Genomic DNA, 23,003 nt, shown 5'->3' on the forward strand with positions numbered 1-23,003 from the left:
TGCCAATTTGGAGCTCGAAATTTGAAAAACACTTCTCATTTTGCAGATATGATTGAATATTTCAATGGTTTCATTATGGTATCGTGAGCGACCTCAGGCAGCACGGTGGTAAAGCGTCGGCCTCACAGTTCGGAGGTCCCGGATTCAATCCCGGGCCGAGCCTGTGTGGAGTTTGCATGTTCTCCCCGCGCCTACGTGGCTTTTCTCCGGGTGAGCGCTCCAGTTTCACTCTCACATCCGCAAAAAATACGCACTGTTAATTGGACTCTCTAAATTGCCCCTAGATGTGATTGTCACGCTCGTGAGGATAAGCGGCAAAAGAAAATGGACGGATTGAAGGATGAGTGACCCCGCACAGGTTTTTGTGATACATACCAGATAAACTAAGACAAAACCTTGAGTGCTGCCTGTATTAATAATCTGAAGCTAAAATATACAAACCATCCATCCATCCATTTTCTTCACCGCCTATCCTCACGAGGGTCACGGGGAGTGCTGGAGCCTATGTCAACGGGCAGGAGGCGGGGTACACCCTGAACTGGTCGCCAGCCAATCGCAGGGCACATGGAGACAAGACAACAGCCGCACTCACAATCACACCCAGGGGCAATTTAGAGCGTCCAGTTAATGTTGCATATTTTCGGGATGTGGGAGGAAACCGGAGTGCCCACCCGGAGGAAAGCCACGCAGGGACGGGGAGAACATGCAAACGCCACATCGGCGGGGCCGGGATTGAACCCGGGACCTCAGAACTGTGAGGCCAAGGCTTTACCAGCTGAGCCACCGTTCCGCCACATCAAACCATGAGCCCCAAAAAGTTCTCTGTCATTAAGACATTACCTGTAAAAATAAATGGCTTACATATTTTATTATTCACTTTTTTAAAAATGTACTTTACCAGAAGTGAGCGCGTACATGCGCCAAACACTCTCCACGTCTCTCTTACGACACAGGCTAAACTTCGATCACCCAATATACAAAGATTGACTGTAAGTCTCTCAGTCCAGAGGCAACACACTTCCTTGACACCAATTACCGGACATTCCCAATTAGAAAGGACTTTGGCGCTATCTTGTGGCAAATTGATGAGGATTTTTTTTTTTTTTTTTCAGCGAATAACTAATAATTTCCACAGGGGAAAAAAAAATAAAGTGAATTTGTAAATAATGAATAAATAAATAAAGCGGAGATCGGAAGCCGTTCCAAACGCTGTCAAACGTACCCGGCAAACACGGCAGCGTCCACAAAAAGCAACGTTGTTTATATGCAGGTGGGATCAATTCCGCTCGTGCTCGGAAGCGCTTTGGTGGCGCGTGGCCAAGAGGGCGTGATGCGACCCCCCCCCCCCCCCCCCCCCGGGAATCAGCTTTGACCTTTTATCTGGCCACGCCGTTCGTCCCGTTAGCACCTGGAGCTAATTGAGTCAGCGGGCTCTTTAAACCTCCAAACCGATGGCGTCCGGCCCGCCGAGAGGGCAAATCCTCACCTCAGACAAACCTGAAAGCCCGACCCAATCCCAACGCGCACGACATTAATCAAACATTTATGCGGCGTTGTTCCTCTTTCCTCGCGTGCTCCATTTCCAGGTGCACGTCCCAAATGGAAACTGGGTGCGCACCCGTGTTGAAAGTCAAAGCGGTGCAATTAATTGATCGTTGATCGCAACGTGGCGGCTTAGTCCTCTCGTCCTTCGGGCGGTTCATAAAGTTGAAGACGCCGAGCGCCCGTCGCCCTGGTGTCGTGTTCGACAAGACTTCGCTAGCTCGCGGCGCTGCCCGGGCGTCTGCCGAGTACCGTATTTCCCCGACGCCGACAAACGATCCCTGCGGCTGTACGGTTTGCTCGTTCGGAGACTAATTGAGCCGTCGCACCCCCGAAACGCGCTCCAGATGTCGCGGGGGAAAAAAAAAAAAAACGCGCCTCGGGTAATTGGCGCCGACAGGTTGGACTCGGAGGGCGAGCGCGGGCCGTCTGAGACGTGGCCGCGGCAAAATAACTCACTTTTATGGCTGTCAGTCCGTTTCCTGCGCAGTCATTTTTTATTGGATTTACTATACGGGCCATTTACTTTGAAAGCGCCACGACTGGGATTTATTTGTTGGACGGGGCGCCGCTTATATACATGTACTTGGGGGGTGTACAAGACTATTAGAAGCACTGACCTGCATTTACAGCCCGTTCCGTGAAATTGTATTTCCGAGCATTTTTCTTGGCTCCGCCACCTCCTGTACACGGACGCCAATGTTTGATTGATTGATTTTTATTTTATTTTTTTCTTGGTCCAATCAGATTTCAGCCTCGATGCGCCGCTACGTCAGGGTAATCCCGATCGGTCGCGCTAGCCGGACTTCGATTGAACGGTTTCTTTCAACCGATCAGATTTCAAATTCGTCCTCGAAAGGGGGCCACCGCGCTGACCTCCGCCACGTCAGCATTTTTGCGTCCTCTGAATGGTCGGCCCGAGTAAAAAAACTCTTTTTGCTACGAGTGTACAGCAAATACTGCATACTTGAACAGGTACAGCACTGTGGTTTTCGGTTGAACTGAAGTCGGTTACGTTGTGAAGAAGCCACTTTCTGCTCTCTTAATAATTAAGATTAGCTAAAAGTAGCTCCGTGGCATAAAAGGCGGCCTCGGTCTGAGAGGAAACTGGAGCACTCCTAAAGTCCTGGAAGTGAACGTCCGTGTTTACAGAGACGGAGGTTTTGCACTGCTGCATCGGACAAGACGCTGATCGCAGAGATAATCTACAAACTGACACCGATGACGTCGTTACGAGCCGGCTCCGGTTCATCTGCCCCGCCGACAGACTTGGGAGGGGTTCTGGTTGCGCCGTTCACCAGCCCGGCCCGTACGTGGCCGACAAACCGCACTCGACGTCGCTTTTGACAGCCTTTCGCGGTCCGATCCCGTCACGGGAGCTCTGGAAATTCCTTCAGACAAGATTGAGCGCGCGGACAAAACACACAAAGTCGTTAGCCCCCACCCCCCCCCGTAGGAAGCGAATTAGACGTTTCCGCGAGGACGTGCGGAGGCGTTGCGCTAATAAAACATAAATCAGACATTCGCTGGAGAATTGGGATACATGGATGGGTCCGGTCCAGTCTGGCGAGGATTTGTAACGCTAAACTTGCGGGAGTTCTCTGCGTTTGGCAGCAACGCTAAAAACTTGACTGCGGCTGTGATCAATTCTCGTACATCGTCTTGCATTCGAGGACTAAACTGATTTACTACCGGCGGAAGACTTTTCCTCCATTCGCCAGAACATTGAGCGATTTTCTATGAAATGTTTTTGCGGACAAGTCAGAGCAGATCCAAAGGAAGACTTATTTCAGCACCCGGGAAACTGATTAACTCCCAGTGAAAAACAGCTTTTGCCTCAGCCTGCTTGGGAGTTAGCGACAGGATTTCTCGAGAAACACAGAACGAGAGCCATCTTGTTTGCAAAATCTGCAGATGGCTGTGGCAGCGGCCAAAAACCAAGCCGTCGAGTTTGGGTGCTGATTCAAATCAGAACTAAATTTTCTCCATTCACAGGATCAGTGCTACAAATTCACGTACATACGTGTCATGGTCCTGCTGGCCCAGCCCTGGCTGGGCGGGTCCCAGCACACCTGCGCCTCATCCTCGCTGATTAACCCCTGTATTTGTAGGACCCAGGGGACGACTGGTCCAGGGGCCAGATCGTCGGAACTCATGCCCCGTTCCTGCACTCCCGTATTCTTGAACGTGAACCCTGGTGCACCGACCCCCGTCTGTCCTCCGACCGACCCCGTAAGCTTCACATCTTTGATACTCCTGCCTTCTCTGTTCAATTTCCCGTGTACCGATCCCTGCCTGCCCGCGGACCTGCTCTCTACGCCCGACGTCCTGACTACCGCTGCAGCACCACTTGACTGTCTGCCTGATCCCCGACTTTGGACCGAATAAACACTTTTCCCAAACTGCCTCTGCGTCTCCGGAGTCCTGCATTTGGGTCCTCCTCCGTACCGATGGGTCGTGACAGTGCAAGTCTGATCATTTTCCTTTCGAGTGTCGAACCGGGATGGCAACCAACCACGTACGCGTCCGAGTGACAAAATTGTTTGGCGTCTTTTCACTTGGCTGGTGAAAAGGATAATGCACGATTTTTGTCTGCAATTATTCAGTTTCTTTTTTCTATATTAGAGCAAATCCATATTCAAACGCGATCGTGACAAGTCATCCGATGCATATCACATTTGTATCATTTATATCGTGCCGTGTTCTTCCGGCTTCATGTTGGGTAAAAACGACCCTTGGACTTGAGGTTCTGGTGCCACCTGTTCCTTTAGCTAACGCTTTACATCCTGGGATTTCATTCGACAAGGTACTTAGGTATTCCCCCCAAAACCAGTAGGGTGAACTGAGGCTTATGCAACAACCACTCGCCACTTCCAATCAGTGGAAGCCGTTGTATTCCAAATACGGCGTCTTGTGAAGTCAAGAAGCGACGAGAGGCCCCCCCCCCCATCCCAATTACTCGTGAGCGCCCACCCCCACTGGGCTTCATCATCGCACAGAGCGCACACGCAGGCCTCGCCGCCACATTATGGAAATAAATGGAGACGGCCCCAGCCGCGGACCCGGACGGCCGACCGCCTCGGGCCGACCCCGGGGAGCCGTTAAGCGGAGAGCGCCGCGTGAAATCCCGAAGTGCGTCTCGGCCGGCGTTGATGGGAGAACGCGAAATGAATTCGGAGCAGCCGGGCTCCAAATTTCCCCGTCATCGCTCGTCGCGTCTCATCTGCGTACGTAATTCAGAAGCAGGCTCGGGCACACTTCAGGCACTAAAACAACCCGACTCGCCTCGAATTACGGGAGTTACCTGGACTGGCTGGTGGGTTTGGTTGCCGAGGTTAGGACCGCCAGGACGACAACAAAACTTTGACATGAAGACATGCTACCAGACGTTTGGGGGTTGAGGGGGTCTGAAGCCCCCCATAACAATGCCACCGCTTGATCGGTCAGGGGCTTCCGCGTTCCCTGCAGCCCGACGGTCGTGTTCGTCTTCATGTACTTGAGCGAGGCTTTTTGTGAGTCTGTTCCTTGACAGACAAGCAAAACGATGTAAAGCGCCGCAGTTGCCAATGAAAATGCAGTTTTGCGTCCCCGGCGGCGCAAACTTTGCATTCCGCAAGCGTGCCGCCACATTTTCTCGTTTACAAGGCTGCCCCTTTCGTCCCCCTCGTCTTCATTTCAGACAGAACTGGGGAAGCGCCTAATTGATTTAAGGCGAGGCGGAACGTCAAAAATGCCCAAAATCTAAAGCTGCCGTTTGCCCCTCCCGGCGAGGAACGGCGCTTTCATCGCGAGGCGTCGCGCCCCCGGCTCGGTCGGAATCGATCCGATGATGGCGGCGCGGAACAAATCAGGCAACAATGGGAGAGACACTGAGCAAACGAACAAAGATGGTGGCTTTTCCCACCTCGCGCCCCGGCGTTGAGCGCTTACGAATGATTTTACAGCTCACGGCGGTCTCTTGACGGCTCGACTTGGCGCGGAATACGTCTTTCTTCTACGCCCTGAAACTTTTTGCGGGGCCGTCTGGAGGCCAAGGGTGGAGGAGGGGGGGGGGGGGGCTTCAAAATCAATCAAAGGAGGTTTGACGGACGGTGTGACGAATCGAAAAGTGAGTAAAGAAAAAGTTTGCTACGGGGAAATATTCGCCACATCGACGCGGAAAAAAATAATGCGTTGTGGCGGTGCGCTGCTGCCTCTTGAGGATGGAGGCGATATTGCAACGTGTGTGTGTCCGTGGGGTGGGGGGGGGGGGGGGGGGGAAATCACATTTCGATTTTGTCTCTGTTGTATTTGGGCCAAACTGAAAAAGGAAACAGAATCAGTTTACAACTTTTTATCTTTTAACATTAACGTAAAATTGTCAGCCTTTATTTTACAACCCTTTTCTGGGGAAATCACATTTTGATTGTTATTATTTTTCTCACACAACTATGGGTTGTTTTCTTTTGAGAAATTTTCTTAATATCCATCCATCCATTTTCGGAGCCGCTTATCCTCACAAGGGTCGCGGGAGTGCCGGAGCCGATCCCGGCAGTCAACAAGCAGGAGGCGGGATACACCCCGAACTGGTTGCCAACCAATCGCAGGGCACATCGAGACAATCACACCTACGGGCAATTTCGAGTCTCCAATTAATGTTGCATGTTTTTTTGGGGATGTGGGAGGAAACCGGAGTGCCCACCCGGAGAAAACCCACCCAGGCACGGGGAGGATATGCGAACTCCACGCAGGCGGGTCCGGGATCCAACCGGGGACCTCAGAAATGTGAGGCCGACGCTTTTCCAGCTGATCCACCGTGCCGCCTGAAATTAATATTTTATGTTTATTGATAAATATAGAATACATTAAATATAAATACACAAATAAAATATATAATTAAAACAAAATACAATAATATTTTAGTTTCATTTTTTTTCCTCAAGAAATTCAGAAAAAAAAACATTTGTTTTAACTCTCAGACTTTGCAGAATTTTTCCCCCTTTGAAAACTGGATTTTTTTTTTTCCCCTCGGAAAATATTTCATAATATAAAATAAATAAAATAATTCATTCGATTATTTTCATTTATAGCAATAACTTTTTTTTACTTTGAATTACAATGATTTATCATAGAAAACTTCACCAGTTCCAAAAACAATTGCAGCTATTTCCCTTAAAAGTCCAAAGCGGCTCTCCAACTTTATTTGCAGGAAATTGCGAATATGTATTTTTTTTTTTCCACGCGAGTATTCTGTCTCGTCTCTGTGTCCTACCGCAACTTGACTACCTTTCCCGTGAGGTTGAACGCGGAAGCCGTTGTCTCCGTGTGAATCGTGTTAAGGCTCATTAAATCCAAACAGACTGTCTGGAGATAAGTCATCATTAGCTGCCGGCACGGCGCCGATCCGAGACCTTCGTCACCGGAAGCGCCGAGAGAAAATAAAAACGCGGCGAGCGATTTTTTTATACGCCGTCTTTGATGGAATTCGCTCCTGCCACCTGCGCGTTGGAGCCGCCGCAGAAGTCGAGGGGATTAATACGGGATCATAAAAGCTATCAAACCTGTAAAAAAAAAAAACAAAAGAAGAAGCTGTCACCGTCGTGGTCAGGGAACGGATCTGCCTGCGGGTCCCGTGTTCCGCGATGGTTTTATCGTCTTTTGGTTTCATTGGCGCTTGCAGCCATGGCGAATATGAAAAGCGCAGAATTTGCCATCCAAAAAAAAAGTGCAACACGGCACAAAACGATGATTGTCGTTCAAACTCTCCGCCAACTTCCCCAGTTAACATGCGTATATTTGACTTCCCAAGCCGTCAACGGCGGCGAACGTGTTTTCAGACACGTTCGTGGTCCGACTCCAACGCCGGCTCCCGTGCGGAGGACGGAACCTGGTCCACTTTTGTGTCCGCGCAATCTGTCCGGCTTTGCTACTGCCGCGCACGCCACGCGACGCCCTCGCGGGAATTACGTCAGCGCCCCAAAAAAAAAACGTGATTGGACGGCTTCCCGCGACGAACGCTGGCGTCGGGAAGCGCAGAACGTCGCCAGGGGGAGCGTGAAAACGATCGCAAAAAGAAGCTTAGCGACCGATGACAATGGACGCTTCCGGTGCGGAACAATATGTGCATAAAACAAAATGGTGGACGCACTGCTCGGCATCCAATAAGGATAAATAATAAGCGCATCAATCGAGAGAGTCACATGGTCAAAATGAGTCATGTATGTGTTCAGGGTAGTTGGTGAACAGATCCAAAACATAATCCTACAATGCAAATTGAAAAAGCTTCAAATTTCCCCACAATTTTTGCACTTTTAGGTACAGCTGCAACTCATCTAATAATAATAACAAGCTTGAGCCTCAAACATCGCACGAGTGCGAAGGTACGCTGGGACGTCATGAACGCTCACGTGAGAATAAGAATTCGGAAAAAAATGATCAACTCAACTATTTTCCGGGTGACCGGTTTGACATCCTTGCAGGGCGAAATGAGGTCAAAAAATACACTCGGAAAAGCGTACGGCAAATAAATCAACTTCACAAACTTCCCAGTAGACCAAAGAAGAACACAATTGATATCTACTGAAATATTCACTTCATAAATTAAACTTTCGTTGCTGCGTGGGTCACCTTGTGGATCGCTTATTTTCTGACTCCATCGAACGCAACACAATTAGCATCAGCCCCGAGGATCACAAAAACACCTAAAAACCACTTTTTAGAAACTTTATTTAACACTTCTGTTTGTGTAATGTTATAAGTTTTCATGAGGAATTTTGAGCGACAGTAATTATTTATTTTCTGACTGCTTTGAACACAACACGCTGCCTTCACGTCCAAATTTTGCACCGAGCATCGCAAAACGTTTTAGGAACAGAAAGTAACGAATTGAGGAAGTTTTATCTTGCTTTTAGGAAATAATAGCACCACTGGCTACACTTTCCTTGTTGATAAGTTTGAGTGACGGAAATTCTTTCTTTTAGAAGTGCCTCGAACGCAACAACAAAGTTACCATCGGCATCTCGCATCGCAAAACTCCAAAAAGCTTTTTTTTTTTTTTTTTAAAGCAACAAGTTCTTGTTTGTTTTGTGTAAAAATGTCACCGGTTGCAACACTTTCAACAGAATGGAAAGTGTTCCTCAGAATCACGGTGAAATCGGATGTTTCTAAAGTTTGAGGGACAATCTCCGAAGTCCTCCGAAGGCAACACGCCCCCTTCACGGACCAAACTTAGCATCAGCGCCTAGCTTCTCGAAAGACGCGTAAAAATGACATTTTATCCACAAAAAAAAAAAAAACCCTTCAGGAAAAGAGCAATCTTCGCGTAGGACAAGCCTCGAAACTACGTTTCCGGATTGTTTTGGGTAATAATGGCACCGCCGTTCAGACTTTGGACCCACCTTGTTTGACACACTTGAGTCTGACGGGCTCCTTGCTGTGCCGGACCACCGCCATCACGTCCCGGCTGGTGAGCCCGGCCACCGGCGTGTCGTTGACCTCCAGCAGCAGCTCTCCGGGACGCAGGCCGCCGGAGAGGCACGGCGCTCCCCCCGGGGGAAGCTCAGCCACCACCGGGAAGTGTCCGTGCTCCGCGCCGCCGCTCAGCAGCTCCGGCGCGGCCGGTCGCCCCTGCGCGTTCCGGCCGAGGACACTTTCGTGGACTTTGTTGCTCCAGTGGTGAGTCCTCCGTTTCAGGCTCCTGGACATGGCTCACGTCGAGTTCCGGCGAACTTTGACGGGGGTCCGCCCCCCTACAACCCCTCCCCGGGGAAGGCTCACTGCGGACCGTTACTCGAGTTCATCTCCTCGCCTGCGCGCAGCAGCTGGATCATCACAGCCCGTGGTGCGTTCGCGGACGCTCCTCAAGTCAGGGTTTGACAGTCACACCGAATAGAGTGCGACCTCAATTTACGAAATTAATCCGTTTTGTAACATGGGGAAGTGGGTGGGGGGGGAGAAAAAGAAAGAAATCAAGCCTGAAATGTTTCATTTCCACTGACATGGCGACCGAGACGTGCTTCCGCTTCCCTTCATAATTTGACATTTCATCAGAAAATGTGAATATTGTAAATAATCACTGTGAAAATGTGGCGGCATTAATGTTATTGTGTCACAGAGAAATCTGAATGTACTCTCATTTTTTGATGATTCAAGGGGTGAACCACTTCCAGCACATCCATCCATTTTCTTTTGCAGCTTATGCTCACGTGGGACACCTACATTAGCTGTCAACAGGCAGGAGGCGGGAACTGAACTGGTCGCCAGCCAATCGCAGGGCACTTGGAGACAAACAACCGCACTCACTCATTGAATTTAATTTAATTTAGTCCAATGAATGTTGGACGTTTTTGGGATGCGGGAGGAAACCGGAGTGCCCACCCGGAGAAAAGCCACGCAGGCGCGGGGCCGGGATCGAACCCGGGTCCTCAGAACTGTGAGGCCAAAGCTTTACCAGCTGAGCTCGCCGTGCCGCCCGCTTCCAGCACATTAAACTGGAAAAGTCAATTATTGGGAGGACATTACATTTTTTGGACTTTCTCCAAAGTTTTATCACAATTGTTATCCCGAATTGAATTGAGTGATCGTTACTTTTGTCTTAATTATTGGATTGAGAGGAGCCAGGTGAGGTGGCTGGGGCATCTGATCCGGATCCCTCCCCGGCGCCTCCCTGGTGAGGTGTTCCGAGCACGTCCAACCGGAAAGAGACCCCGGGGATGACCCAGGACAGCCTGGAGGGACCGTGTCTCTCGGCTGGCCCGGGAACTCTTCGGGATCCCTCCGGAAGAGCTGGACGAAGTGGCTGGGGAAAGGGAAGTCTGGTGTATCCCCGCCGAAGCTACTTCCCCCGTGACCCGACCCGGACAGAAGCGTTAAAATATGGATGGATGGTTTTGATGGAGGAAATCAAGTGTTCTTCAAAAACACAACAATCCATCAATTTCCAAGCCGCTTATCCTCACATTCCCAAATGAGGGAGAGCGAGCGCCTGGAAAGCAAATGAAAGCGCTCCGTGGCCACTTCATTAGGTACCCTCGTTGAATTTTATGGGATGTAACGCGTGGATAACGTCCTCGTTCCCCGGCCATTTTGTTTTTATCCGGGCTTTAACGAGGCCTTTCACGACCCCCACGCCGCTCCCCCGGGGGAGGGGGCGACGTCTTCCGCCGGACTCCCGTCTGCTCCCGTCGACTTCCCGTCGCGGGGCAACCGGGCAGAACAGCGCTTATAAACATCTTCTTCTTCTTCTTTTCCTTTCGGCTTGTCCCGTAAGGGGTCGCCACAGAAATGGCCCCAAAACACGAAAATGACTGCAGCTGATTAATATGATGATGATTATTTTTTTTATTTCGATGCACTTTTGCATCCTAAATTCACGCCGCCGGCGAAGAACACGGCAACTTTTCATTTTTCTCCTTCCTCCTCATCACGCCGTCTGTCCCAAACGGCCCTAAAAGAGGAAAATCATTGCCGGGACACGCCCCCGTCGCAGACACTTTGATATTTCATGCTGATTAAATTTGCCCCCCCCCCCCCCCGATGCCGCCATATATCTGCATCGCTTTCCATTCATCAAATATGAGGGGCCGGGATGCCAGGTGAGCGACAAGGCGCCTTCGTCCCTTATTCATCACAATAAATATTAAATACAAAAAGGTGCAATCGATGCAAATGGGAAATCGCGCCGCGAGGAGAAAAGGGAAATTAAATATTATCATATTCACAATTGCACCCATACGAGAAAACCCACGATGAGCATTTTGCAAACTTCATCATTAATTTATCATGTTGTTAGAAAGTAATTAAGAAAAAAAAAATTTACTCAATTTGCAAAACGATTCATGTAAAGTGTTCTGTAAGGTGCAATGTCGCCCTCTCTTGGCGAAAACACAACATAGCAGACGGTCCTGAAAACGTTCAACTCGTTTTGTAATTATGCTTTGCATAGATTGAATAAACAGATATTAAAAATTAAGTATAAACGATAAATGTAGGAAACTATTTTTTTTAAAAAGCTTACATGGGAATGACGCACTTAATTTAAAGATTTTTGCGAAACAGAGGAAATAATTTGAAAAAAAAATTAACCACGCCACGAGTCATCTCGACATCTCAAGAAATAATAATAATAACCGTTTCAGTGTGAGGAGTCGCCTTTCATGTGCGCATGCGTACAAGAAAGACGCTTGTCCTTGTTTGCCTGGCAGTTTCCATGGCAACGCTCGTCCCTCTACGTCATCAGGCAGTGGGCGTGCCTGCGAAGCTTCTTTCAATCGTGGTTGAAACGGCAACGACAAAGCGCCGTGTGAAGGTGTCGAGTGTATAATATTAATAATAATAGTAATAACAATATAGAATTGCATCAGATGGATGGATACACGTGTAGCTTTGCTCGTTTTCACTAGATGACACAAAAGTTCGACGGAAACCCCGAGAGTAAATAAAATACTGAAACAACAGTCTAGGATCGGACCTCCCTTTCAGACTCACGTCCAGAATACGGAACTGGACTGAAACCGGAGAATCTTTATGATTAAATGAGCGCAACCGAGCCCTCGCCCTGTTCCCCTTTCAGCTCGCATTGCGACATGAGCATATTAGCGAGGCGCCTACAGGTGGTCGGTTGGTGTTCCAGAAGCCGCCCAGCAGGAGCACGTTTGTCACCCAAAGACGGGACAAAACAAGCCGCTTATGAATACGATTCACCGGCCGGCAGAGCGAGCGGGAGATTTGCGACGGCGGCCCACCCAGCTCCGCCTCGAGCCCGTTTGATTAGTTGGGGGGGGTCCAGGGATGTGACTCGTCACCGGAATGTTAAGAGTGTCAAAAACGCACGATTTAATGCGCTCTGGCTGCACTTTTTGTCCCGAGAACAATGCCGGAGCTCAGTCTGGATTTGAGGCCTTATTAAAGCGGGATTATGGACCAACCCAGGCCCAGGAATCGGACGCCGGACGCGGGATGAAGTGCTTTGCTCTTCAAGGCCTTTGTCCTCTCCGTGCCCGCTATCGGAGGGCGGAAAAAAGTCAAGTATGGCCGCCGCGGTGGAACCTCCAAAAGTCAGGAAAACCACAAAATGAGCAAAATTGTTCCAAGCAGATACAAATGAAGAAAAAAAAACTCAATATCCACTGCCCACAGTCTCCATTTGGATAAATTATTACCCTGAGCAATGTGCCGGGGTCAAGATTTGCCGTTCCAGAATTTTTAGCTGGTGTTTCAATCCAGTCTTTGATGATCCGGAGAAGTCCGTATTCTCCCTGCCCGCAGTCTCCAGTTGGTTGAAACACATCTTCTAAATGCGGATGCCTGCCGTTTTCTTGGACCATTTTTGTTCTATGTTCCACAAAAACTCCACTTTGCTGCAATCTTGTATTCTTGGTGCCCGCAGTCTCTTGGTGGATAACACTTCACTCTTTATTTTCCGGCATTTAGGTTCAGATCTTTTCACTTGGCACCATGCGCCGCATTCTCTACTTTGCTGCAGAAGTTTTCTTGCTGCCCGCAGTCTCCTTTCAGATAAAAGTGCTCTTTAACCGGCCGTGCTCCATTTTCTCGTGGCCCCGAGTCCGTTCATGGATAAAAATTTGTCTTTTAACCGAGACTTCCGCTCGGCGAGGATTGCTTCGATATGCTTTGCACGATCGTATCACGCCAACTTGGAACAACCCGCGTGGAAATTCATAAATGACGCCAAAGAACAAACTGGGTTAACGAGGTTTAAAATGGCCGACGTGACGCGACCCCCCCCCGCCCCCCCGCTTGTTCCCACGTGAAGCGGCAACAGAAAAAAAAAAAAGATCTTTGGCAGCTATTTTTAACAACTCGATCCTCCCAGCTCTGATGAAATATCTGCGTCGCCATCTCGCCGGCTCGTTCTCGCGCCCCCCCGCCCCTTTCGCTCCCTGTTGCCATGGAGCTAAGAATCAATGACATCACAAGGCACCATGCGTGGGATAAAAGCGGCAATCTGAGCGAGAGACAAAAGCGAGCGAGACGAAAAGGCCACCTGACGCGTGTTTATGATGTCGCGCGCAGACCTTTGCTTCTTTTTCTTGTTGTTGTCAGTTCAAAGTTTCTGGTCTTGTGGGTTCAATTAATTTGTCAAGGAAATCACGAAGGCGCTCGTGGGTGCCGGGTCTTAAGAGTCTAAAACCCACGCAGAGAATGGTTCCGTGCGGTCTGAGGGAAGTCCCAGGTGATAACGGCGCAAGTCTCAACTAAACCTGAAGTACCAACCGGCCGGGTCTTGTAGTCCAAGATTCACACAAGTCTTAAACCAGTTGCCGGCTGCGGTGTGACTCTCTAGTGGGTTCTCAGGTCATGTGGTCCTGGATTCAGGCTGACTCAGATATCTTAACTGTTCAAGCCTTGGGCAAGTCAAGGGATCTTTGGTCTTGGGATCCAAAAGGTTACAGATTTTTGGGTACGAGACTAAAGCAGGTCCCGGGTTTTCTGATCCAAGCCCAACTCCCATGGTCTTAAGAGCAAGCTTGCTCTCAGTTAAGCGGTCTAAGTATCGAGCAGGGACTAGTTAATGTGGTCCCGGGTCTCTCGTTCTAAGATTATGCAATACAAATCCCCAAAAGCGATCAGATCATGTGGTCCGGGTTAGCGGGAACGAGGTTCTTGAGTTCCAAGCAAGCCACTGGGTCCAAGTCGTAAGCGGGGTCGGGGTTCAGTGGTGGAATTCTCAAGCTGGACCCAGATCACGTGATCCAAAAATTGAAAATAGAAGGCGAGATAACAGAACTTGTCTGCTAAAAGAGTCCAGACCTCCTGCCCAGAAGGCCGAGTCCTGATATCCGCGTGGCCCGGTGAACAATGCGAGCCCGGGGGCACCGAACGGGCTGCTGCGGCCGGGGCCCGATAAGACTTTTTTCATCTGCGCGACGGGGAAGCCGACAGCCCGGAGAAGTACAAAAGTACAAAAGGTCGCAATATCATAAAACTAAAAGTACTTTGTTGACACAAAATGGAGCCAACAAGAACAAGAACACATTAACCTGAAAGCCGAGTCCGGGAAGCAAGCGGAAGCCTTCGGCTTAACAGACGCCAGAACACGTTCGGAGTGCAAGGTCCAGGACCGGCTCGGTACGAAGCGGCCTCGAAAATAATCGTCTTTGACATCATTTTCCCGAAGTTCAAAGATCGGCCGAACGATCAAACGATCGCGTCCTCTAAATTGCTATCGGGTCCACGTGTGCCAAACTCGAGTCAGTCCGGGGCAGGGACATCAGTTTCGTCACGTGGGAAAGACGCCAGAAGCCAGCGCAACCGCTCCGAGATGGAACCGGAACCCAAAAGGACGGCTAGCGTGGAAAGCTTTCCTTGCATTTTTATTATCAAAATAAGAGAGATGAGTCCGCAAAGGTTCAGTGACGCATCCCTCGTGAGGGGGAGGGGGAGGGGGTCAACGCCGAACCTTTGCCGTTTTGTGTGCTCGTCCGTCCCGAGGGAAATAAACCAAAAGGCATCCAACGCCCCCACCCCGCAAAATAACAAAAAAACAAACAAAAAAAACATATACATACAAGAAAATGTGCCACGTGCCGGTTGATTTTTTTTTTTTTTTAAACAGCCTTTCAAAAGCAGAACCGCCGATGTGATTGTAACAATGTCGCAGGGGGAGGAATGTTGGGGGGGGGGGGGGGGGCAACACGTCGGCCACCTCCCTTGACCGGAACCTTCTCCTCCCAAAGGTCCAAAAACCACAGAAAAAAGTACAAGTCCAAATATCCGACATAAATTTGTCCCGAAAGAAAAACATAAATAAAGCTTGTTAAAAAGGGGGGTTACTGTACAGCCCGGGTTCGGAGGGGGGTTGTGGGGGGGGGGGGGGATCCGGAGATGTCCTCTCGTTGGCGCCCCCCGACCAAGATGCCGCCTGAGGAGTGCAAAGAAGACCAAAAAAAAAAAAAAAAAAAATCAAAAACATGCAATTACAAAAAAAAAAAAAAAGACATTTTCCCCAAACGACTCAACCCAAGGACAGTAAAGCCTCGGTTCTCGAACGTCCCCTTTTTCGGACTAAAATTTCGAGATTTTTTTTTGCTTCCATTTTTAAACGAAAACCTGGACTCTAACGCCACTGAAAAACAACCCGGACAAAAAATTTTTGTTAAAAAGGGGGCGAGTCACCACCCCCAAAGACTTTTGATATGCACAGCTGTCGAAGCATTTCTGCATTTTTGTTTTGTTTTGTTTGTGAACTCGAGTTACGAATGTTTTTGTGTTACTTTTTGTAAAAAATGTAAAAAAAAAAATTGCTTTTTCCCCACTCATTATTGCTTGTTTAAAGTTATTCTGTACTTTTGTTCATAAAAAAAGTTGACAAGGCTGGGGGCAGACTCACTACAGATAGGGCAATGCGCTCCCGACCTAGCCTAGTCTAGTCTACTACTAATGCATACATTTTAGGCAAAAAAATGGATTTCTTAAATTATTTCATTATATTGAGTATTTAAACTATACAGGCATTCCTACGATGAAGTTTATCAGGAAAAGCTAAAAAACAAAATGCTCTAAAAATCCAACATTTTTTTAGGCTCGGAACGCATTATTTCTTTTTCCATTCATCGCGATGGGAAGCATCGATTTGGTTTTCGAACAAATCACTTCTCGAACCGCCTTCTAGAACGGATCGCGTTCGCGAGCCGAGTCTGTACCGTCGTCGTGAATTTCAAACGGTGACCTCACCCGGCTCCAGGAGCAAAGTGTCCGTCCCGCCTCAGAAGAGGCCGCAGTCTTTCAGGTTGTTCTTGATGATGACGTCGGTGACGGCGTCGAAGACGAACTGCACGTTCTTGGTGTCGGTGGCGCACGTGAAGTGCGTGTAGATCTCCTTGGTGTCCTTGCGCTTGTTCAGGTCCTCGAACTGGCACTGGATGTACGCCGCCGCCTCCTCGTACGTGTTGGAGCCTGCCGAGGCGCCGTCATTTGTGGGCAGAAAAAAAAAATAAAATAAAATAAACTTTTACGGGTCTCGGATTGATTTCATCTGAATTTATTCCCCTTCAATTCTGCCGCCGTTATCCGTCACTGCAGCTTTTCGACATTCTTATCCCGTCTCGGGCGCGTTTCTTTTTTTCGGCGACGAGAGCGATCGGCGCGGCTTCCCGCCGGGTCCCACCTGCGTATTCCGGGTAGCAGATGGTGAGCGGACTCTTCCGGATCTTCTCCTCGAACAGGTCCTTCTTGTTGAGGAAGAGGATGATGGACGTGTCGGTGAACCACTTGTTGTTGCAGATGCTGTCGAAGAGCTTCATGCTCTCGTGCATGCGGTTCATCTCCTCGTCCTCGGCCAGGACCAGGTCGTAGTCGCTCAGCGCCACGCAGAAGATGATGGCCGTCACGCCCTCAAAGCAGTGGATCCACTTCTTGCGCTCCGACCGCTGGCCGCCCACGTCGAACATCCTGCGGAGCGAGACGCCGCCGCGTTATTTCGAAACATAAACGCGCCGATCAGAAAGCGGATCAAGGTCGCCTTGGAAAAAGGCGGAAAAAAAATTGTCGTAATAATAGCAAATGACGCCCGTTCATCATTTTGATCATCATTTTGAAAGCGGGAATCATTATTATTAGTATTTTTTTGGGGGGGAGCGGGGGGGGGGGGGGGTCATTTTCCATGCAAACTTGGCAAGCGCGGCGCCATCGTGGCTTGACCACTTCCCGCCTGCGTCCATTGATAGCGGGCAAGTGAGTCGCGGCAAACTTGCTTGATTGTGTCAGCGGTTGCAGGCGCACACAAAAAGGGGGGAGTGAATTTGGCGGGGGTGAGTCACAGACAGGAAACCCTGAAAAGTCCCGAAAAGACGCTCGCTGGCTCACTTGAAGTGCAAATCTTTGAAGGTGAAGTGCGTCTCCACGATGCCGGTGGTCTTGACGCGGGTCCTCAGCACGTCCTGCTGCGTGGGGACGTACGCGCCCTGCGAGATCCGCTCGAGGTCGTTCAGGTAGCTGCCGGGTGGGGGTGGGGGTGGGGACACACACACACACACAAACGCGACGACATTTGCCGTTCTTTCATTTACATATTGCGTTCTTCTGCTTTTGTGACAAGGTCGTACTAAGATGTTACTTTTGCACTGCCGGTAAAATAAAACATTTTGCTTTTGTTTTCTGTAACCCACCGAGAAATATAAAAAAATATATACCATAATTGTTCATTTAAGAGCCTTTTTTTGTGATGTTAAATATTTGCCATGAGAATAAAATCCATCCAACCATTTTCTTCACCGCTTATCCTCACTCGGGTTGCAGGGAGTGCTAGAGCCTGAACTGGTCGCCTGCCAATCGCAGGGCACGTAGAGACAAAACAGCGGCACTCACAATCACACCTACGGGCAATTTAGAGTGTGCATCCTTTTGGGATGTGGGAGGAAACCGGAGTGGCCACCCGGAAAAAAACCCACTCAGGCACGGGGAGAACACGCAAACTCCACACGGGCGGGGCCGGGATCGAACCCGGGGCCTCGGAACTGTGAGGCCAACGCTTTACCAGCTGATCCGCCGAGCCCCCTATGAGAATAAAATGATCTGCTTTTTTTTTTTGTTGATGTTGTTTTTGGTTAAAATCAATTTAAAACCATGAAAAATATGAAAACAGAAAGCGTTGATATTGGCTCCCCATTCATCGTTGACATTTCTTCCACGCCTCCCGAACAAACGAGCGGGGGCGGTTCTTGACGTCAACGCGGGTTGCGCAACGACAAAAACAGAGCGCCGTTTGTTTTTCCCGTCATTCGCCGTAGCCGCCGCTGCTAACAACAACAACAACAACAATGACGATAGAAATTGCCGAGGTTGCTTTGGACTTGTACTGTTTGCATTTACATTTCACCTCACCCACGAATATCAACTTCCATCCATCCATCCATCCATCCGAGGTTGGATTTGTCTTAATATAGAACTTTTATTTTTGCAAAATTCCTAAAAAGTTCTCTTGACATTTGAATGATATTTCTCATATTATTCAGATTTCCCAAAACGATATTTTCTTCCGAACTGACAATTATGAAACAAAGTTGGACCAAATTTCGCTTTGAATATTCTGACTTGAATGTCTTCAATTTTTGGTTTGGGTCGAATGGAAATTTCAGCTAGTTTGCAAAATGACATTTTTAACGGCACGTTTAATTTTTCCTCTCTCTCTTTTCTCAGGGTTAGGTTACACTATCGGCGGAGCAGCCCGCGTAGACCGCGAGGGCGTTTACGCGACTCACTAGGCGGCCGAGTCGTTGAGCTGGTACTCGCGGGAGCGTCCGAAGCAGGCCTGGACGCCGCCGTCGCGCCACAGCCGCTTGATGACGCCGGCCAGCTCGGCGGTCATGAAGCCCTCCTCGGCCGAGCCCGCCAGCGCGAACAGCTGCCGCGCGTCGTCCTGCGGGGGGTTGCGGCACAACGCTGAGCGGGACGACGCTGGCCGGCACCAGAGGACAAAGGGAAGGAGGCGCCGCGCTACTCACGGCTCTGGCGGCGTCGCCGAAGTCGATCTTGAGGCGTCCCATGGCCCTGATGATGGCGATGATGGACTGGATGGTGTTGCTGTAGACCACCGCCTTGTACTGCTTGCACTCCTCTTCCGAGTAGCCCGCCTCGTGGATGATCCTGACACGTTCACATTTATATGTAGCGTCATTTCCTTTGGAAATGTGCGCGACGTCATATTCGGGCGGACCGACTCACTTCATCTGCTTGACGATGGTGCTCTTGCCTGACTCGCCGGCACCTGCGGGAAGGACAAGCGTCACGGCTGCGTTCCATATTCGATAATTCAACGCTTTGGCTTTTGCGTCATTAATCCTCGGAGCCGACGGGGTTTGCCGTGCCGCTCGCCGTCCGTCGCCCAGGATCGGACGCCGCTAAGACCGGGAACAGGAAGTGGCCTTTTTGAGCGCAGAAATCCAAACGTGCTCGAGTTGTTGCGCAATATGTCAACGCGTCCTCATAAGCGTGTAATTACTTGATAATAGTCCAATTATTTTCATATAATTATGGCACCTTCCTTGTAATTTTACTGATGACTTTTTCAATAATACTAAAAAATGTTTGCAATGGTGACTTTTTTAAAATCTCAGTTTTATTCTGATTTCAAATATATTACTTAGTTTTTATATTTTTCTTGAATTTATTTTCACCAATGCAGTCATTTTTTCCTTGCGATAGTTTGGCTATAAATAAAAGTGGAATAGAGTTTATGTACTGTAATTATGGCTTTGTCTTGTTATATTGTGAGGGGAAGAAAAAAAAAATCACAGCTTGTAATATTTTTAATTGTGGTTTGTATTATTCTGACTTGTTTTCATCAAACTACAATCTTTTTCTTTAAATACTTCCTTATCAAATTACAATTTTATTAAAATATGATTGTCTATTTTCGTTTCTTTTGTAATATTACGACAATTATTTCGAACCCTTTTAACAAAAGTATGACTTTTTTTTTTTTTACAAAAGATTTTTTTTTTTATTTCTACCTTTTTGTGTAATATTCCAACTATTTTTTGTGACAAATTTTTCCTCACAATATTCCAAAACTATTTTCATAAAATAGAATAGTTTTCTTGTATCATAGCGGCTTTATTTTTGCAAATGGATATTTTTCCCAATATTAAAAATAACTGTCTCTTTTTTTTTGTAATATTACGACTATTTCTTGTGATTGTTGTGAACCCTTTTAACAAAAGTTATGACTTTTTTTTCTGTGTGATATTCCAAATATTTTTGTGACAAAATTTTCCTCATATTCCAAAACTATTTTCATAAAATACATTTTCTTGTAACATAGCGACTTTATCTTTGCAAATGGATATTTTTCCAAGTATTAAAAATAACTGTCTATTTTTTGTGTTTTTGCAATATTACAATTATTTATAGTGACTGTTGTGAACCCTTTTAACAAAAGTATGACTTTTTTTTTACAATAGATTTTTTTTTCATTTCTACATTGTTTTGTGTAATATTCCAACTTATTTTTTTACACAAATTTTTCCTCATAATATTCCAAAACTATTTTCATAAAATAAGTTTTGCAACATAGCGACTATTTTTGCAAATGGATATTTTTCCCAGTATTAAAAATAACTGTCTATTTTTTTTGTAATATTACAATTATTTATAGTGATTGTTGTGAACCCTTTTAACAAAAGTATGACTTTTTTTTATTTCTACCTTTTTTGTGTAATATTCCATCTATTTTTTGTGACAAATTTTTCCTCATATTATTACAAAACTATTTTCAGAAAATAAGTTTTCTTGTAACGTAGCGGCTTTATTTTTGCAAAAGGTTATTTTTCCCAATACTCCAAAAAAATATTGGGAATTTTTTTTCTTTTCTGGATGATTTGCAGCAACCAACCAAACAGCGCCTCTGCTGGTGGCAGCCAAGTACTGCCCCGCTACTCATCCCATCTGAACGGCCCAACTATCGACTAACTAACGTAATTGAAATTCTATTTAAAGCCAAATAGCACAAAAAAAAAAAAAAAAAAACTCTGGATGGCAAATCTGTCGCTTGCGTCCCAATTTGGCGGTCGCCAACTACACCGACTGGAGCGCCAAACGGTTTCACTGACGCGTTGTACATTTTTAATGCTTTGCTTCTCACCTTCCACCCCCCCCCCAGTCTTACCTCTTCGGCACACAGGCAGTAACCCGACAAGGCCCCGGGGCCGGCGTTACCTGGTTACCGCATCGGACGTGATCCCCGACCCCCCGGCATCCATTGTGACCAAAACAACGGCGCCGCCGATTCCCGGCAAATAAAACAAAAAGAATTCCACGTGACGTGCTGAAAATATTTCACCTGCCTTCCGCCGCAAACTTGACCCGACACGCCGGGGCGAGCCGCGTCTGGCGCTTGCGGAATGTGCTGCGGATATGCGCTATACACGCACACCGCCCTGAAACTAAAAATAATAATCATAATAATGATAACGTCGGCCGCCCGCCTTTTGAGGTCGGATTTCATATTTCATTCCGATCGCGTCCTGGTGACCCACATAGTGCACGAGTGTGTGTATGTCAACATTTGCCCAAGCATGGAAAAGTTCCTCACCTCAGGTCTTTGTTGACAAGCATAACACTCTTGCCTCTGTGTGTAAATATTGTTTTTAATAAAAAAACAAAAAACAAAAAAAAAACACATCTTCGTACTGACATCTAAAGATGCCGAAATTGTGGTTTTACGGCTTTTAGTTGACAGCAATTTCTTTATGCTATAAACCCGGCAAGACATCTAAGATTAATTATGATTACTAATAGGTTTGATTGTTTTTGGAGCGTTTCGTGTTGTTTCATGACTAAAATGGGCGTGTTGGCAGCGCAACTAACCCACAAATCATTTCCCGGAGGTGCTTGAATACTTCTTGGGGTCATTAACATTCAACACACGTCGACTAACGCTGACTTGCTGTTTTAAAACTAACAAAATAATGTAAAGTTGGGTTGCGTTTTGGGAGGAGTTTATTTTATGTTTTTTTTTTTTCCAAATAAATGTAGAACTGTTGCGTTCACGTACCAAAGTTATCGGCGGAAGTTGGCGTTGAGAGTAGCCCGGAAAAAAAAGCCCCTCGACCGGGGCGTCGACCGGCGACAGCGGCAGCCCTTCCGCCCTGTGGCTAACTAGCTAGGCCCCCACCCCCGCGCGCCTCCCAGGCCCATCTTACCGAGCAGCAGCAGCTTGACCTCGCGGGCCGCCTTCTCGCCGTCGTCCCTCAGGTTCCTGTCGATCATTTTGCTCCGCTCCACCGCCGCCTTGTCCTCCGTGCTCAGCGTGCAGCCCATCCTCGACCGGCTAAAACGGCTTCACTGAACCCACATGAAACGGTTAAAAATGATCCCCCAACCCCTACCGCCAGCTCACACACGCCCTTTAATTTTTTTTTTTTTTAAAAGGGTAAAAAAAAATAAAAATAAAAAACGCACAGTTAATTAATCTTGGAAGCGGAAGTCGGACTTTTCGACCGTAATGGAGCGGCGTTGAGAGCCCCGCGGCGGGAGCTAATTTGACGGGCTGGCAAATGGTCGGCGGTGCCTCTCGCGGCCGGCGACGCTTCGCTCCATCCGTTGCGGCGGCTGCAGTTGAAATGCGTGCGGGAGGAGGAGCCGCCAGACGCCGCCAGACGCCGCCGCGCGGCCGCGGCCGGACGACGAGACGCACTTCCGGCTTCTTCGCCACATTAAAAGTGAACGACGGCCTACTAAGCATGAGTGAAAACTGATGACTTCATGTCAAGCGCTGAAAAGCTTTTTTTTTAACATACTTTGCTTGAACAACAGAGTTTAAGATCAAAAAGCATATTTTTCATTTTTTTTAACGGGTCGCTTTTATTTTGTTAATCTGGACGCTTCCTCGAAACGGAAAACGGTTTAAACCTGCCAGACTGCAACTTTAATAATAATAATAATCAACAACCATAATTGCCTTGAATATTTCCCATCCATTTTCTTTGCCGCTTATCCTCACAAGGGTCGGAGCCTATCGCAGC

The 23,003-nt window shown here is 48.0% G+C and overlaps 2 protein-coding genes across 15 annotated transcripts in view; both read right to left on the reverse strand.

Moving 5' to 3' along the window:
* magi2a (membrane associated guanylate kinase, WW and PDZ domain containing 2a) overlaps window positions 1-9,401 on the reverse strand; it is a 63,866-nt gene extending 54,465 nt beyond the window's left edge. For 3 of the 13 annotated variants that reach the window (XR_009793123.1, XM_061807458.1, XM_061807454.1), the window contains exon 1: window positions 8,919-9,401. Coding sequence is in view for 7 of the 13 variants with exons in the window: in XM_061807458.1 (XP_061663442.1) it covers window positions 8,919-9,225 (307 nt within the window). In the remaining 6 variants the exon portion in view is untranslated. Of the gene's footprint in view, window positions 1-6,238; window positions 6,345-7,117; window positions 7,906-8,918 lie in introns of those variants that run through there. The other 10 variants (XM_061807456.1, XM_061807468.1, XM_061807459.1 and 7 more) reach the window with 8 other exon arrangements.
* Window positions 9,402-14,228: 4,827 nt separating this feature from the next.
* On the reverse strand, window positions 14,229-22,652 carry gnai1 (guanine nucleotide binding protein (G protein), alpha inhibiting activity polypeptide 1). 2 transcript variants are annotated; one of them, XM_061806695.1, is made up of 9 exons: window positions 22,441-22,652; window positions 22,182-22,323; window positions 19,204-19,246; window positions 18,984-19,125; window positions 18,741-18,898; window positions 17,347-17,475; window positions 16,649-16,932; window positions 16,216-16,437; window positions 14,229-15,403 (listed from the first exon to the last, which is right to left on the reverse strand). In XM_061806695.1, exons 2-8 carry the CDS (start codon window positions 22,297-22,299, stop codon window positions 16,247-16,249), a joined length of 1,065 nt encoding a protein of 354 aa, XP_061662679.1. In that variant the 5' UTR covers window positions 22,300-22,323; window positions 22,441-22,652; the 3' UTR covers window positions 14,229-15,403; window positions 16,216-16,246. The 2 variants fall into 2 exon arrangements, with proteins under 2 accessions (XP_061662679.1, XP_061662678.1); XM_061806694.1 differs by having other exon boundaries at window positions 22,182-22,652.
* Window positions 22,653-23,003: the final 351 nt, after the last annotated feature.

Source organism: Syngnathoides biaculeatus, chromosome 20, assembly GCF_019802595.1.
Source record: "Syngnathoides biaculeatus isolate LvHL_M chromosome 20, ASM1980259v1, whole genome shotgun sequence".
Lineage (NCBI taxonomy): Eukaryota > Metazoa > Chordata > Actinopteri > Syngnathiformes > Syngnathidae > Syngnathoides > Syngnathoides biaculeatus.